The sequence below is a fragment of the Carcharodon carcharias genome, chromosome 35 (assembly GCF_017639515.1).
Source record: "Carcharodon carcharias isolate sCarCar2 chromosome 35, sCarCar2.pri, whole genome shotgun sequence".
In the NCBI taxonomy this organism is placed as follows: Eukaryota; Metazoa; Chordata; class Chondrichthyes; order Lamniformes; family Lamnidae; genus Carcharodon; species Carcharodon carcharias.
The window spans coordinates 1498481-1515121 of record NC_054501.1 but is presented as its reverse complement, the minus strand read 5'-3'; the positions used below and the strand labels follow the sequence as shown (position 1 = coordinate 1515121).

General features: G+C 57.6%; 1 protein-coding gene across 1 annotated transcript in view; it reads right to left on the bottom strand.

Moving 5' to 3' along the window:
• The window catches only part of LOC121272755 (plasma membrane calcium-transporting ATPase 3-like), a 47088-nt gene that overhangs the window by 15701 nt on the left and 14746 nt on the right, over positions 1-16641 (bottom strand). The window contains exons 7-10 of the mRNA XM_041179535.1: positions 11325-11539; positions 5899-6141; positions 3121-3362; positions 2076-2310 (exon numbers count right to left, since the gene is read on the bottom strand). Of these exons, the coding sequence (XP_041035469.1) occupies positions 2076-2310; positions 3121-3362; positions 5899-6141; positions 11325-11539 (935 nt within the window). The remainder of the gene's footprint in view (positions 1-2075; positions 2311-3120; positions 3363-5898; positions 6142-11324; positions 11540-16641) is intronic.

Genomic DNA, 16641 nt, shown 5'->3' with positions numbered 1-16641 from the left:
CCCCCCCTTAACCTCCTCCCTTCTAAGGAGAAGAGAACGCTTGCGGTGGGGGGGAGGGCGGTGGGATGGGGTGGAGGGGGGCCTGGTGGGTGGTGAGGGGCTCAGAAAATTCAAATCGAAAAGCCTATTCGATTTGATCGAGCGGCCTGATGTGGGGGTGAAAGCAGATTCGGTCTCGGACGAGGGGATTGGAAAGTTCCAGAAAGCACGTTTTGGAAGGCACCGGGGAGAGACCAGAGGAGAGCGCGTTCGATTAGTCAGTTCATACACAGGGCTAACAGGGGCAAGAGGGGCCGAAGAGCCTCTTCTCGGGGTTGTTCAGTTCTCTCATGACAACAGTGTCCGTGGTTCAGTTATTGGCCTGCATTTACGTAGCGCCTCAGCCGTGAACAAAACATCCCCACGACTTGACACAGAATCAACAATCAGGCAGAATCTGAACACCGAGCCCCCATGCGGGGATATTAGGGACAGGCGTCCCAAAGCTCGGTCAGAGAGGTCGGTTTTTAAGGATCGTTGTAAAGGAAGAGATAGAGACAAGGAGGTAGAGAGGTTCAGGGAGGGAATTCCAGAGCTCAGGGCCCCCCCCAGGCAGCTGAAGGCACGGCCGCCAATGGTGGAGCGATGGGAATCGGGGGATGCTCGAGAGGCCGGAATTAGAGGAGCGCAGAGATCTCGGAGGGTTGTAGGAGGTGACAGAGATAGGGAGGGGTGTAGGGGCTGGAGGAGGTTACGGAGATAGGGAAGGGTGTAGGGGTTGGAGGAGGTTACAGAGATAGGGAGGGTTGTAGGGGCTGGAGGAGGTTACAGAGATAGGGAGGGGTGTAGGGGCTGGAGGAGGTTACAGAGATAGGGAGGGGTGTAAGGGCTGGAGGAGGTTACAGAGATAGGGAGGGTTGTAGGGGCTGGAGGAGGTTACAGAGATAGGGAGGGGTGTAGGGGCTGGAGGAGGTTACAGAGATAGGGAGGGGTGTAGGGACTCGGGGAGGTTACAAAGATGGGAGAGTTATAGGAGCTGGAGGAGGTGACAGAGATAGGGAGGGTTGTAGGTGCTGGAGGAGGTTACAGAGACAGGGAGGGGTGTAGGGACTGTGGGACATTACAAAGATATGAGAGTTATAGGGGCTGGAGGAGGTGACAAAGATAGGGAGGGTTGTAGGTGCTGGAGGAGGTTACAAAGATAGGGAGGGGTGTAGAGCCTGGAGGAGGTTACAGAGATAGTGAGGGGTGTAGAGACTGGAGGAGGTTACAGAGATAGGGAGGGGTGTAGGGACTGGAGAAGGTTACAGAGATAGGGAGGGGTGTAGGGACTGGAGGAGGTTACAGAGATAGGGAGGGGTGTAGGGACTGGAGAAGGTTACAGAGATAGGGAGGGTGTAGGGACTGGAGGGCGTTACAGAGATAGGGAGGGGTGTAGGGTCTGGAGGGGGTTACAGATATAGGGAGGGATCTAAGGCTGGAGGAGGTTACAGAGATAGGGAGGGTTGTAGGGGCTGGAGAAGGTTACAGAGATAGGGAGGGTTGTAGGGGCTGGAGGAGGTTACAGAGATAGGGAGGGTTGTAGGGGCTGGAGGAGGTTACAGAGTTAGGGGGGTCTAAGGCTGGAGGAGGTTACAGAGATAGGGAGGGGTGTAGGGGCTGGAGGAGGTTACAGAAATAGGGAGGGTTGTGGGGGCTGGAGGAGGTTACAGAGATAGGGAGGGGTGTACGGACTGGAGGAGGTTACAGAGTTAGGGAAGGTTGTAGGGGCTGGAGGAGGTTACAGAGATAGGAAGGGGTGTAGGGGCTGGAGGAGGTTACAGAGATAGGGAGGAGCGGTGAGGAGGGAGGTGGAATCGAGGGTGTGAATATTAAAAAGGAGGTGTTACCGGACTGGGAGTCACCGAGAACAGGGGCTGATGGGTAAACGGGCCTCGGCACGAGTTCAGACACGAAAGGGGTTGTGGGGGGGAGGGCAGATTTCATGATTAGCCGGAGTTTACGTTGAGGTGGGAAGGGGCTCGGGGGGTTGTGGGTGGGGAGGGGTTGGAGGGCCAGGGCTGGGAGTCACGGGAGGGTCGGGGTGGAAAGGTCACCTCAGGCCGGACGGGGTCCTCGATCCCCACCACACTGAGGCAGGTCAGGTTCCTAACGATCTCGCTCTCGTTGTCCCAGTTGGGTTCGGGGCTGGCCTTGAAGTCCCGGTAGGCGATGCAGATGGTCCTGAGCCCCTGGCTGGCCATGGGCTCGATCGTGCTCTTCATCACTTCTTCCTGGTGCTGAGGAGTGAAGCTGGAGATATTCCCCGCTTCGTCCAGGATGGTGTCACACCTGAGGGGGGCGGTGAGAGAGAGAGAGAGAGAGACATCAACAGGGGCCAGAACAGATGCACAATGTCCCCATCAAACACTCCCAGGACAGGTACAGCACGGGGTTAGATACAGGGTAAATCTCCCTCTACACCGTCCCCATTAAACACTCCCAGGACAGGTACAGCACAGGGTTAGATACAGAGTAAAGCTCTCTCTACACTGTCCCCATCAAACACTCCCAGGACAGGTACAGCACGGGGTTAGACACAGAGTAAAGCTCCCTCTACACTGTCCCCGTCAAACACTCCCAGGACAGGTACAGCACGGGGTTAGATACAGAGTAAAGCTCCTTCTACACCGTCCCCATCAAACACTCCCAGGACAGGTACAGCACGGGGTTTGATACAGAGTAAAGGTCCCTCTACACTGTCTCCATCAAACACTCCCAGGGCACGTACAAGCTCAAGGAGGGGGCTGAATGTGCTCCTCCTGTTCCTGTGTAACAGGCTCCAGTGGGCCTGAATGGGCCTCCCCCTGTTCCTGTATGACAGACTCAAGAGGGGCTGAATGACCTCCTCTTGTTCCTGTGTAACAAGCTCGAGACAGGAGCTGAATGAACATCCTCCTTTTCCTGTGTAACCGGCTCGAGAGGGGCCAAATGGCCTCCTCCTGTTCCTGTGTAATAGGCTCGAGAGGGGGCAGAATGTCCTCCTCCTGTTCCTGTTTAACAGGCTCGAGAGGGGCTGAATGGCCTCATCCTGTTCCTGTGTAACAGGCTTGAGAGGGGCTGAATGGCCTCCTCCTGTTTGTATTAAATATTTATACGTACAGCTTGAGGACTATCTCTGAGGCTCCCTTGCAAAACAGCCGGAATTGTCCATCAGGCATGCGGATGACGGTGCTCATCGATTTGCGCACAGAGTTGAAGGTGTAGACCTTGTAGTGCTGCTCCTCAGGGATCTGTTTTCGAATCTCCTGGTAATCCTTGTGCAGGTTCTTCAGAAAGTGCAGCAGGGCACACTCGGTCTTGTTCCCAACCTGACGCATCAGACCGCCTTTGATGTCTGGAGGCTGTGGATTGATAGACCGTGAGAGGGAACGTCAGAGAGAGAGAGAGAAACAGAGAGAGACAGAGAGATGGAGACAGAGAGAGAGAGACAGAGAGAGACAGAGAGAGAGAGAGAGGGTGAGAGAGAGTGACAGGGAATGGCAGAGAGATACAGAGAGAGAGAGAAGGTGAGAGAGAGAGAGACAGAGAGAGAGAGAAAGAGACAGAGAGAGAGAGGGAGAAGGACACACAGAGAGAGACAGAGAGGAAGAGACATAGAGAGAGGAGGTGAGGGAGAGACAGGAGGGAGAAAAAGGGAGGGGGGGGGACAGAGAAAGATAGAGAGAGGGAGGGAGAGAGAGAGACAGAGAGAGAGACAGAGAGAGGCAGGCAGAGGAAGAGAGAGACAGAGAAAGAGAGACAGAGAGAGAGAGACAGAGAGAGAGAGAGAGAGAGTTGTGAATAATTAATACATTAATTCCTTTGTAGAAAAGTGACTTGTCCAAAATGTGTACATTAATTCTTCAATCAGGTGACACAAGACCTGAATTAGTTCTGTCAAGTCTACAGCCCTCAGGAACAGGCCATTCGGCCCCTCTGCTCCATGCCGGTGTTTCCTGCCCCCCACACCCAGCCTCCTCCCACCCACCCTACTCCATCTCCCTCCCCCCCATCCCCCGTATCCTTCTATCCCTCTCTCTCCTTGTGTGTTTATCCAGCTCCTTAAACACATCGACACGATTCACCTCCACCCCCCTCCCTGTGGGAGCAAGTTCCACCTTCTCCCCGCTCTCTGGGTAAAGACCTTTCTCCTGAATTCCCCGATCGGATTTATTGTCTTATATTGATGCCCCCCCACCCCCACCCACCCCCCCTAGTTCTGGTCTCTCCCTCCCTCCCCCAGAAGTGGAAACATCTTCTCTACGCCGACCCTATTGAAACCCCCTCCGTCATTTTAAAGAGATCGATCAGGTCACCCCCTCAGCCTCCTCTTTCCCAGAGCAAAGAGCCCAGTTTGAAACCAAAGGATAAGACTCAAAATGAGGTTAAGGATTGGCATCGACAATGGGGGCGGTGGGGAGGGGGCTTTGCCTTAACCCCTGAGTGGGGGTAGCCTCTCTGCAGGGGCTCCAATACACCGTGTCTATACCACGTACCACGCCCATCCGGAGAGAGACAAGGGGGTCAAGGGGTTGTGGAGTGGGGGGGGAATCAGGCAAGACAATCAAGCCCCCAATCAGATCAGCCATATCGAATGGCCAAGCATCGGCTCGAGGGGCTAAACAGCCTCCTTCTCCCCCACCCCTCCCTGGCCCCCTCATGACACCGCCCCACAACCCCCCTCCCTCCCACCCCACCCGCACCCCATCCCCTTCACGCACCCCCCCCCCGCCCAACAGCTGCAGAACAGAGTTGGGCCCCAGGCCACCCGTGGAGATATTGGGGACAATTCAGCCTGTGCTGAGCTGGGAGCTTGCTGTGCAATAGTTGGCCGCCACATGGCGACAGCGGTGGTGGGGGGGTACACCCTGGAGCAAGCGCCCGATTGGCTGCGACAGGCTTGGGGGCGTCCAAAGTTGCCGGGGTTTCTGTCGTGGGGTTCACCAGGGGTGGCAAGGGGTTGCCCCAATGAGCATTGGCATTGCAGTGCCCAGGGATTGAGGAGGGCGATGGACAGGGTGGGTCTAAGCTAACCTGCTTGTGCATCATCTTGAGACGCCTCCTATTGTAAGGTTGTTTGGGGTCTCACTAAGAGCTCTGGGGGCTCATGTGGTTGAACATAAACTGTTTATTATAACACACAAACATATATATTTATGTATATATATCACCAAGACACCGCTGCCACCATGTTGTAAGGTTGTTTGGGGTCTCACTAAGAGATCAGGAGGACTGTGTGATTGAACATTAATTGTTCATTGTTAACACACTACACACATATCCTTAAGACACCGCTGCCACCATGTTATAATGTTGTTCAGGATCATACCAAGAGGACTGGAGGATTGTGTGGTTGAACATAAACTGTTTATTGTTAACATACTACACACATATCAAACACACACACTCTCACATGTTGTAATGTTGTTCAGGATCGTACCAAGAGCTCTAGAGGCATGTGTGGTTGAACATGAACTGTTTATTGTTAATACACAAACAGATACATATCTCCAACACACCGCTGCCACCATGTTGTAAGGTTGTTCGGGATCGTACCAAAAGGACTGGAGGATTGTGTGGTTGAACATAAACTGTTTATTGTTAACACACTACACACATATTCCTAAGACACCGCTTCTACCATGTTATAAAGTTGTTTGGGGTCTCACTAAGAGCTCTGGAGGATTGTGTGGTTGAACATAAATTGTTAAATTACTAACGCACAACCATATACATGCCTCCAAGGTACTGCCCCATCTAGTTGGCTACCTACAGGATGCTCTCCGATTCTCTCTCTACGTACAGTCCACAATCATGTGACTCTCTACGTCCCAATGTGGGCGGCGCTGTATCTCATTTTCACCCTCGTAGTGCCAAACACCCTCACCGAACACTTACCAGGAGCTTGGTGGTGTAGGCACAGTTGACAGTGATGGCGTACGTCAGGAGCTGCAGGGTCTCAGCCCGGATTTTGCCGGGCTTGGGAACTTCCTTGTAGAATAGGTTTCCCACGAAGGCTTGGACCACGGTCATGCGGTTGGTGGTGAGGGTGCCAGTCTTGTCAGAGCAGATGGCAGTGGCGTTCCCCATAGTCTCACACGCGTCCAGGTGCCTGACAAGGTTGTTATCCTTCATCATTTTCTGAAAGAGAGGACACGCCTCGCTCAGGGCAAAGGACAGAGACAGAGGCCACGCGAAACTCTCAGAGGATCTCAGTGAGGCAGCAAGGGGTAACGCGGTCCACACGCACTTACACACACACACACACACACTCGCACACTCACACACTTGCACACAGACTTACACATGCACACGCACACTCGCACACAAACACTGAGACACACACACACTCAAACACACACACTCACACTCAAACACACACACACACTCACACTCAAACACACACACACTCTCACTCAAACACAGACACAGACATGCACACACACACACACACAAACACTGAGACACACACCCTCAAACACACACACTCACACTCAAACACACACACACTCATGCACACAGGCACACACTCACACTCAGACACACACACTCAAACATACACGCACTCTCACACTCAAACACAGACACACACATGCACACATACACAAACACTGAGTCACACACACCCACTCAAACACACACACTCACACATACTAAAACACACACACTCACACTCAAACACACACACTCATGCACACAGGCACACACTCACACTCAGACACACACACTCAAACACACACACACTCTCACACTCAAACACAGACACACACATGCACACACACACACAAACACTGAGACACACACACCCACTCAAACACACACACTCACACATACTAAAACACACACACTCACGCTCAAACACACACACTCATGCACACAGGCACACACTCACACTCAGACACACACACACAAACACACACACACACACACACACTTTTTACACAAACGCTCACAAAATCACATACTTGCACAGACACAGGCTCATAAACACAAAATCAGACACACACTGGCACTCACACACAAACACAGGTCGAATGGCGTTAGGAGTGCAGCACTGGCAGGGGATCAGTGTTGAGGGAGCGCCGCACTGTGGGAGGGTCAGTGCTGAGGGAGCGCCGCACTGTCGGAGGGTCAGCACTGAGGGAGCACCGGTCTGTCGGAGGGTCAGTGCTGAGGGAGCGCTGCACAGTTGGAGGGTCAATGCGGGTTGAGGATTGGTGGTGGTGGGGTGGAGGGGTATTGGTGGTTGTGGGGGAGTGGGATTGGTGATGGGGGGAGGGGGATTGGTGTTGGGGGAGGGGGATTGGTGGTGGTGGGGGGGAATTTGGTCGTGAGGGGGAAGGGGGAAGAGGGAGGGGGATTGGTGGTGGTGAGGGGAGAATTGGTCATGAGGGGGGAGGGGGAGGGGGATTGGTGGTGGGGGGGAAGGGGGATTGGTGGTGCTGGTGGTGGGGGGAGGGGATTTGGTGGTGGTGGTGGGGAGGCGGGAGTTGATGGTGGGAGGGAGGGTTATTGGTGGTGGGGGGAGGGGGAGTAGTGATAGAGAGGGTGATTGGTGGTGGGGGGATGAGGGGTTTGGTGGTGGGGGAATTGGTGTTGGGGGGATGGGGAGGGGTTTGGTGGTGTTGGTGGTGGTTGTGGGGGTGGGGAGGGGGATTGGTAGTGGTGGTGGTGGGAGGGGGCTTGGTGGTGGTGGTGGTGGGGGAGGAGGGGGTTTGGTGGTGGTGGTGGTGGTGGTGGGAGGGGGTTTGGTGGTGGTGGGGGAGGAGGGGGTTTGGTGGTGGTGGTGGGGGAGGAGGGGGATTGGCGGAGGTGGTGGTGGGGGGAGGGGCATTGGTGGTGGTGGTGGTGGGGGAGGAGGGGGATTGGTGTTGGTGGTGGTGGGAGGGGGTTTGGTGGTGGTGGTGGGGGTGGAGGGGGATTGGTGGTGCTGGTGGTGGTGGGAGGGGGATTGGTGGTGGTGTTGGTGGGAGGGGGTTTGGTGGTGGTGGGGGAGGAGGGGTTTTGGTGCTGGTGGTGGGAGGCGGTTTGGTGGTGGTGGTGGGGGAGGATGGGGATTGGTGCTGGTGATGGGTGAGGGGAGGGGGTTTGGTGGTGGTGGTGGTGGTGGGAGGGGTTTTGGTGGTGGTGGGGGAGGAGGGGGTTTGGTGGTGGTGGTGGGAGGGGGTTTGGTGGTTGTGGGAGGGGGTTTGGTGGTGGTGGGGGAGGAGGGGGTTTGGTGGTGGTGGGAGGGGGTTTGGTGGTGGTGGGGGAGGAGGGGGTTTGGTGGTGGTGGTGGGAGGGGGTTTGGTGGTGGTGGGGGAGGAGGGGGTTTGGTGGTGGTGGTGGGAGGGGGTTTGGTGGTGGTGGGGGAGGAGGGAGTTTGGTGGTGGTGGTGGGAGGGGGTTTGGTGGTGGTGGTGGGAGGGGGTTTGGTGGTGGTGGGGGAGGAGGGGGTTTGGTGGTGGTTGTGGGAGGGGGATTGGTGCTGATGGTGGGTGGGGGGAGGGTGATTGGTGGTGGTGGTGGTGGGAAGGGGTTTGGAGCTGGTGGTGGGGGAGGAGGGGTTTTGGTGCTGGTGGTGGGAGGGGGTTTGGTGGTGGTGGTGGGGGAGGACGGGGATTGGTGCTGGTGATGGGTGAGGGGAGGGTGATTGGTGGTGGTGGTGGTGGTGGGGGAGGAGGGGGATTGATGATGGTGTTGGTGGTGGTGGGAGGGGGTTTGGTGGTGGTGGTGGTGGTGGGAGGGGGTTTGGTGGTGGTGGGGGAGGAGGGAGTTTGGTGGTGGTGGTGGGAGGGGGTTTGGTGGTGGTGGTGGGAGGGGGTTTGGTGGTGGTGGGGGAGGAGGGGGTTTGGTGGTGGTTGTGGGAGGGGGTTTGGTGGTGGTGGGGGAGGAGGGAGTTTGGTGGTGGTGGTGGGAGGGGGTTTGGTGGTGGTGGGGGAGGAGGGGGTTTGGTGGTGGTTGTGGGAGGGGGTTTGGTGGTGGTGGGGGAGGAGGGGGTTTGGTGGTGGTTGTGGGAGGGGGTTTGGTGGTGGTGGTGGGGGAGGAGGGGGATTGGTGGTGGTGTTGGTCGGGGAGGAGGGGGATTGGTGGTGGTGGTGGTGGGCGAGGAGGGGGTTTGGTGGTGGTGGTGGGAGGGGGTTTGGTGCTGGCGGTGGGGGAGGAGGGGGTTTGGTGGTGGTGTTGGTGTTGGGTGGTGGTGGGGAAGGAGGGGGATTGGTGGTGGTGTTGGTGGTGGTGGTGGTGGGTGGGGGGAGGGTGATTGGTGGTGGTGGTGGTGGGGAAGGAGGGGGATTGGTGGTGGTGTTGGTGGTGGTGGTGGGGGAGGAGGGGGATTGATGATGGTGTTGGTGGTGGTGGGAGGGGGTTTGGTGGTGGTGGTGGTGGTGGGAGGGGGTTTGGTGGTGGTGGGGGAGGAGGGAGTTTGGTGGTGGTGGTGGGAGGGGGTTTGGTGGTGGTGGTGGGAGGGGGTTTGGTGGTGGTGGGGGAGGAGGGGGTTTGGTGGTGGTTGTGGGAGGGGGTTTGGTGGTGGTGGGGGAGGAGGGAGTTTGGTGGTGGTGGTGGGAGGGGGTTTGGTGGTGGTGGGGGAGGAGGGGGTTTGGTGGTGGTTGTGGGAGGGGGTTTGGTGGTGGTGGGGGAGGAGGGGGTTTGGTGGTGGTTGTGGGAGGGGGTTTGGTGGTGGTGGTGGGGGAGGAGGGGGATTGGTGGTGGTGTTGGTCGGGGAGGAGGGGGATTGGTGGTGGTGGTGGTGGGCGAGGAGGGGGTTTGGTGGTGGTGGTGGGAGGGGGTTTGGTGCTGGCGGTGGGGGAGGAGGGGGTTTGGTGGTGGTGTTGGTGTTGGGTGGTGGTGGGGAAGGAGGGGGATTGGTGGTGGTGTTGGTGGTGGTGGTGGTGGGTGGGGGGAGGGTGATTGGTGGTGGTGGTGGTGGGGAAGGAGGGGGATTGGTGGTGGTGTTGGTGGTGGTGGTGGGGGAGGAGGGGGATTGATGATGGTGTTGGTGGTGGTGGGAGGGGGTTTGGTGGTGGTGGTGGTGGTGGGAGGGGGTTTGGTGGTGGTGGGGGAGGAGGGAGTTTGGTGGTGGTGGGAGGGGGTTTGGTGGTGGTGGTGGGAGGGGGTTTGGTGGTGGTGGGGGAGGAGGGGGTTTGGTGGTGGTTGTGGGAGGGGGTTTGGTGGTGGTGGGGGAGGAGGGAGTTTGGTGGTGGTGGTGGGAGGGGGTTTGGTGGTGGTGGGGGAGGAGGGGGTTTGGTGGTGGTTGTGGGAGGGGGTTTGGTGGTGGTGGGGGAGGAGGGGGATTGGTGGTGGTTGTGGGAGGGGGTTTGGTGGTGGTGGTGGGGGAGGAGGGGGATTGGTGGTGGTGTTGGTCGGGGAGGAGGGGGATTGGTGGTGGTGGTGGTGGGCGAGGAGGGGGTTTGGTGGTGGTGGTGGGAGGGGGTTTGGTGCTGGCGGTGGGGGAGGAGGGGGTTTGGTGGTGGTGTTGGTGTTGGGTGGTGGTGGGGAAGGAGGGGGATTGGTGGTGGTGTTGGTGGTGGTGGTGGTGGGTGGGGGGAGGGTGATTGGTGGTGGTGGTGGTGGGGAAGGAGGGGGATTGGTGGTGGTGTTGGTGGTGGTGGTGGGGGAGGAGGGGGATTGATGATGGTGTTGGTGGTGGTGGGAGGGGGTTTGGTGGTGGTGGTGGTGGTGGGAGGGGGTTTGGTGGTGGTGGGGGAGGAGGGAGTTTGGTGGTGGTGGGAGGGGGTTTGGTGGTGGTGGTGGGAGGGGGTTTGGTGGTGGGGGAGGAGGGGGTTTGGTGGTGGTTGTGGGAGGGGGTTTGGTGGTGGTGGGGGAGGAGGGAGTTTGGTGGTGGTTGTGGGAGGGGGTTTGGTGGTGGTGGGGGAGGAGGGAGTTTGGTGGTGGTGGTGGGAGGGGGTTTGGTGGTGGTGGGGGAGGAGGGGGTTTGGTGGTGGTTGTGGGAGGGGGTTTGGTGGTGGTGGTGGGGGAGGAGGGGGATTGGTGGTGGTGTTGGTCGGGGAGGAGGGGGATTGGTGGTGGTGGTGGTGGGCGAGGAGGGGGTTTGGTGGTGGTGGTGGGAGGGGGTTTGGTGCTGGCGGTGGGGGAGGAGGGGGTTTGGTGGTGGTGTTGGTGTTGGGTGGTGGTGGGGAAGGAGGGGGATTGGTGGTGGTGTTGGTGGTGGTGGTGGTGGGTGGGGGGAGGGTGATTGGTGGTGGTGGTGGTGGGGAAGGAGGGGGATTGGTGGTGGTGTTGGTGGTGGTGGTGGGGGGTGGGGAACGGGCGGTGGTGCCGGTGCAGGTGCCGGAGGGAGTGGGTGGCGCCCTCCTCTCCCCCCCACCCTCTGCAAGTGGCACTCACCTTGACGGAGTAGGCCAACGAGATGGTGACGGCCAGCGGGAGTCCCTCGGGGACTGCCACCACCAGCACGGTGACCCCGATGATGAAAAACTTGACCAGATACTGGATGTAGACCGCGGTACATTCCGAAAGCCAGACACTGCCCTCCACCCAAAACGTCTTGATGGCAAACGACAGGATCAAGATGATGACAGTAATCGCAGACATGATCAACCCTGGAGGCAAAGGAGAGGGTTGGTCACTTGCGCCTTGCAGATCCTTACAGGCTGGGGTAAGGCAGTTCTGCCCGTCCTACCCACCCTAGCCCCATCCCGCCCCTCCCCCTTCCCTTTCACCCGCCCCAGCCCCTCCCAGTTCGGCCCTCCCTCCTCTGTCGCTGGGCCATGCTCCCGGACCTCCCCTCCCTCCCTAACAAAATAAATAAAATTCTCCTCATCTACCCCACCCCCACCACCCCCCCCCCCACCCCCCACCCACCCCGCACCCCCACTCTGGTTACCGACCCTCCTGCCACTGGAAACAGCTTCTCCTCACTCACTCGATCGACACACCACCCCCCCCTTCGTGATTTCGAACCCCACCCCCCCCCGCGCCCCCCCCCCCCCCCCCCCCCCCACCCCGATTAAATCTCCCCTTCAACCTTCTCCATTCCGAGGAGCACAATCCCAGGAATCCTCCGGTCTCTCCAACGTGATACTGAAGCCCCCTCATCCCCTGGGTAACCATCCTGGTAAATCCCCTCCTCACCCTCACACCCCCACCCCGAGACCCTCCACATCATCCTTAAAACCGTGGTGAGGGGCCAACGCTGCTCTCCTTGCCTCAGAGCCCGGTTGTGGCGGACGGAATGCACACCACCACAACCCCCCCTCCCCCCCCCCACCCCGCTCCAGGGTACGCAAAGCGCATCGAAGGGTGGCAGGTTCCAAGGTCAGTAAGAGATCAATTGCTGGAAGGGAATCATGGGTTGGCGCATGCTGGTAAATTTTGGCTTCAGAGGGGGACTGATGACCCCCAGGGGCCCAGATTATGATGGCTGCAACTTTGGGCGGAGGTCACTTGACACTGCAGGCCCAGGAAAGCAATGTCTACTTGCGGGAGACTGGGTGTAACAAAGAGAGGACCCCCAGGCCAGCAACAAAGATCATTTATATTTATATAGCGCCTGAAACATAATGAACTATCCTCAAGTCACTTTGCAGGAGCTTGATATAACAAAATAAAACTTCAAGCCATTTACGAAGATATTAGGGACAAGTCACCAAAATATTATCTTTAAGGGGCTATGAACTTTGGCATCTTTGATGTAATTCAGGTGACATCTTTGACAATCTCTCCTTTGCCTCCACCTATCACTGGCCCTCTATCCAGCTCCACCTGTCCCACCCCCCGCCTAACAGCTCAGATTTCACCTCATTTCTGTTTCTCTTTAGTTCTAATGAAGAGTCAGACGGACTTGAAACGTTAACTCTGTATTCCTCTCCACACATGCTGTCAGACCTGCTGAGTCTTTCCAGCCAGATTCATTTTTGTTTTTGTATCACTTTTAAGGAGCGTCTTAAAGGAGGGATGTGTGTGTGGGAGAGAGAGAGACAGAGAGAGAGAGACAGAGAGAGAGACAGAGACTGAGAGAGAAAGACAGAGAGAGAGAGAGACAGAGAGAGAAAGACAGAGAGAGAGAGAGACAGAGAGAGAAAGACACAGACAGAGAGAGAGAGTCAGAGAGAAAGAGAGACAGAGAGAGAGAGACAGAGAGAGAGAGAGAGAGAAAGAGAAAGAGACAGGGAGAGAAAGAGAAAGAGATAGAGGGAGAGTCGGAGAGGTTTATGGAGGGAGTACCAGAGCTCAGGGCCCCCCCCAGGCAGCTGAAGGCACGGCCGCCAATGGTGGAGCGATGGGAATTGGGGGCTGCTCGAGAGGCCAGAATTGGAGGAGGGCAGAGATCTCGGAGGGTTGTAGGAGGTTACAGAGATAGGGAGAGTGTAGGGGCTGGAGGAGGTTACAGAGATAGGGAGGGGTGTAGGGGCTGGGAAAGGTTACAGAGATAGGGAGGGGTGTAGGGGCTGGAGGAGGTTACAGAGATAGGGAGGGGTGTAGGGGCTGGAGGAGGTTACAGAGATAGGGAGGGTTGTAGGGGGTTGGAGGAGGTTACAGAGATAGGGAGGGTTGTAGGGGCTGGAGGAGGTTACAGAGATAGGGAGGGTTGTAGGGGCTGGAGGAGGTTACAGAGATAGGGAGGGTTGTAGGGGCTGGAGGAGGTTACAGAGATAGGGAGGGTTGTAGGGGCTGGAGGATGTTACAGAGATAGGGAGGGTTGTAGGGGCTGGAGGAGGTTACAGAGATAAGGAGGGTTGTAGGGGGTTGGAGGAGGTTACAGAGATAGGGAGGGTTGTAGGGGCTGGAGGAGGTTACAGAGATAGGGAGGGGTGTAGGAGCTGGAGGAGGTTACAGAGATAGGGAGGGTTGTAGGGGCTGGAGGAGGTTACAGAGATAGGGAGGGGTGTAGGGGCTGGAGGAGGTTACAGAGAAAGGGAGGGGTGTAGGGGCTGGAGGTGGTTAAAGAGATAGGAAGGGGTGTAGGGGCTGGAGGAGGTTACAGAGATAGGGAGGGGTGTAGGAGCTGGAGGAGGTTACAGAGATAGGGAGGGTTGTAGGGGCTGGAGGAGGTTACAGAGATAGGGAGGGGTGTAGGGGCTGGAGGAGGTTACAGAGATAGGGAGGGGTGTAGGGGCTGGAGGTGGTTACAGAGATAGGAAGGGGTGTAGGGGCTGGAGGAGGTTCCAGAGATAGGGAGGAGTGTAGGGGCTGGAGGAGGTTCCAGAGATAGGGAGGGCTGTAGGGGCTGGAGGAGGTTACAGAGATAGGGAGGGTTGTAGGGGCTGGAGGTGGTTACAGAGATAGGGAGGGGTGTAGGGGCTGGAGGAGGTTACAGAGATAGGGAGGGGTGTAGGTGCTGGAGGAGGTTCCAGAGATAGGGAGGGCTGTAGGGGCTGGAGGAGGTTACAGAGATAGGGAGGGTTGTAGGGGCTGGAGGAGGTTACAGAGATAGGGAGGGTTGTAGGGGTTGGACGAGGTTACAGAGAAAGGGAGGGTTGTAGGGGCTGGAAGAGGTTACAGAGATAGGGAGGGTTGTAGGGGCTGGAGGAGGTTACAGAGATAGGGAGGGTTGTAGGGGCTGGAGGAGGTTACAGAGATAGGGAGGGTTGTAGGGGGTTGGAGGAGGTTACAGAGATAGGGAGGGTTGTAGGGGCTGGAGGAGGTTACAGAGATAGGGAGGGGTGTAGGAGCTGGAGGAGGTTACAGAGATAGGGAGGGTTGTAGGGGCTGGAGGAGGTTACAGAGATAGGGAGGGGTGTAGGGGCTGGAGGAGGTTACAGAGATAGGGAGGGGTGTAGGAGCTGGAGGAGGTTACAGAGATAGGGAGGGTTGTAGGGGCTGGAGGAGGTTACAGAGATAGGGAGGGGTGTAGGAGCTGGAGGAGGTTACAGAGATAGGGAGGGGTGTAGGGGCTGGAGGAGGTTACAGAGATAGGGAGGGTTGTAGGGGCTGGAGGAGGTTACAGAGATAGGGAGGAGTGTAGGGGCTGGAGGAGGTTACAGAGATAGGGAGGGGTGTAGGTGCTGGAGGAGGTTCCAGAGATAGGGAGGGCTGTAGGGGCTGGAGGAGGTTACAGAGATAGGGAGGGTTGTAGGGGCTGGAGGTGGTTACAGAGATAGGGAGGGGTGTAGGGGCTGGAGGAGGTTACAGAGATAGGGAGGGGTGTAGGTGCTGGAGGAGGTTCCAGAGATAGGGAGGGCTGTAGGGGCTGGAGGAGGTTACAGAGATAGGGAGGGTTGTAGGGGCTGGAGGAGGTTACAGAGATAGGGAGGGTTGTAGGGGTTGGACGAGGTTACAGAGAAAGGGAGGGTTGTAGGGGCTGGAGGAGGTTACAGAGATAGGGAGGGTTGTAGGGGCTGGAGGAGGTTACAGAGATAGGGAGGGTTGTAGGGGCTGGAGGAGGTTACAGAGATAGGGAGGGTTGTAGGGGGTTGGAGGAGGTTACAGAGATAGGGAGGGTTGTAGGGGCTGGAGGAGGTTACAGAGATAGGGAGGGGTGTAGGAGCTGGAGGAGGTTACAGAGATAGGGAGGGTTGTAGGGGCTGGAGGAGGTTACAGAGATAGGGAGGGGTGTAGGGGCTGGAGGAGGTTACAGAGATAGGGAGGGGTGTAGGAGCTGGAGGAGGTTACAGAGATAGGGAGGGTTGTAGGGGCTGGAGGAGGTTACAGAGATAGGGAGGGGTGTAGGAGCTGGAGGAGGTTACAGAGATAGGGAGGGGTGTAGGGGCTGGAGGTGGTTACAGAGATAGGAAGGGGTGTAGGGGCTGGAGGAGGTTCCAGAGATAGGGAGGGGTGTAGGAGCTGGATTAGGTTACAGAGATAGGGAGGGTTGTAGGGGCTGGAGGTGGTTACAGAGATAGGAAGGGGTGTAGGGGCTGGAGGAGGTTACAGAGATAGGGAGGGGTGTAGGGGGTTGGAGGAGGTTACAGAGATAGGGAGGGTTGTAGGGGCTGGAGGAGGTTACAGAGATAGGGAGGGTTGTAGGGGGTTGGAGGAGGTTACAGAGATAGGGAGTGTTGTAGGGGCTGGAGGAGGTTACAGAGATAGGGAGGGGTGTAGGGGCTGGAGGAGGTTGCTGAAGGAGGTAGGAGGGATGTAAGGGCCAGACAAGGCCAGAGATGGGGAGAGGCAAGGCCAGGGTAGGATTTGGAAGCGAGGATGAGGATTTTAAAATGGAGGTGTTTCCGGACTGGGAGCCAGCGTGGGTCAGCGAGCACGGCTGGGGGGTGGTGGTGTCTGGTGACTGGTGCGAGTTCGGACATGGGGTGGGGGGACAGCGGAGTTTTGGATGCGTTGAGATTTCTAATGGGAGAGCAGCCTGGAGAGCGCTGGAATGGTCGAGTCTGGAGGGGACCGAGGCGTGGACGAGGGTTTCAGCAGCCGAAGCGCTACGACAGGAGGCGGAGCCGGGCAACATTCCGGAGGCGGGAAATGGGCGGAGACGAGGCCGGTAGCCCATCCCTCGGCCAATCGTGACAGTGAGGTCGTGAGCAGGCCGCATTAACCTCATCTGGTTACCCGGGGAGCGGGATGGAGTCAGTCGCTCAGGCTCGGAGTTTGGGGTGGCCGCCTATCTCACCCCGAGGGTCTTGGCACTGCATTGTGGGACACTCCGCCAAGCCCCTACCTTCATGAGTCTGCACCACTGCTGGGCCCATCTTGACCCGACATAAACTATGAACTTCGAGCTCAGTTGAGGTGTTGGAGAGAGGCCGGAGAA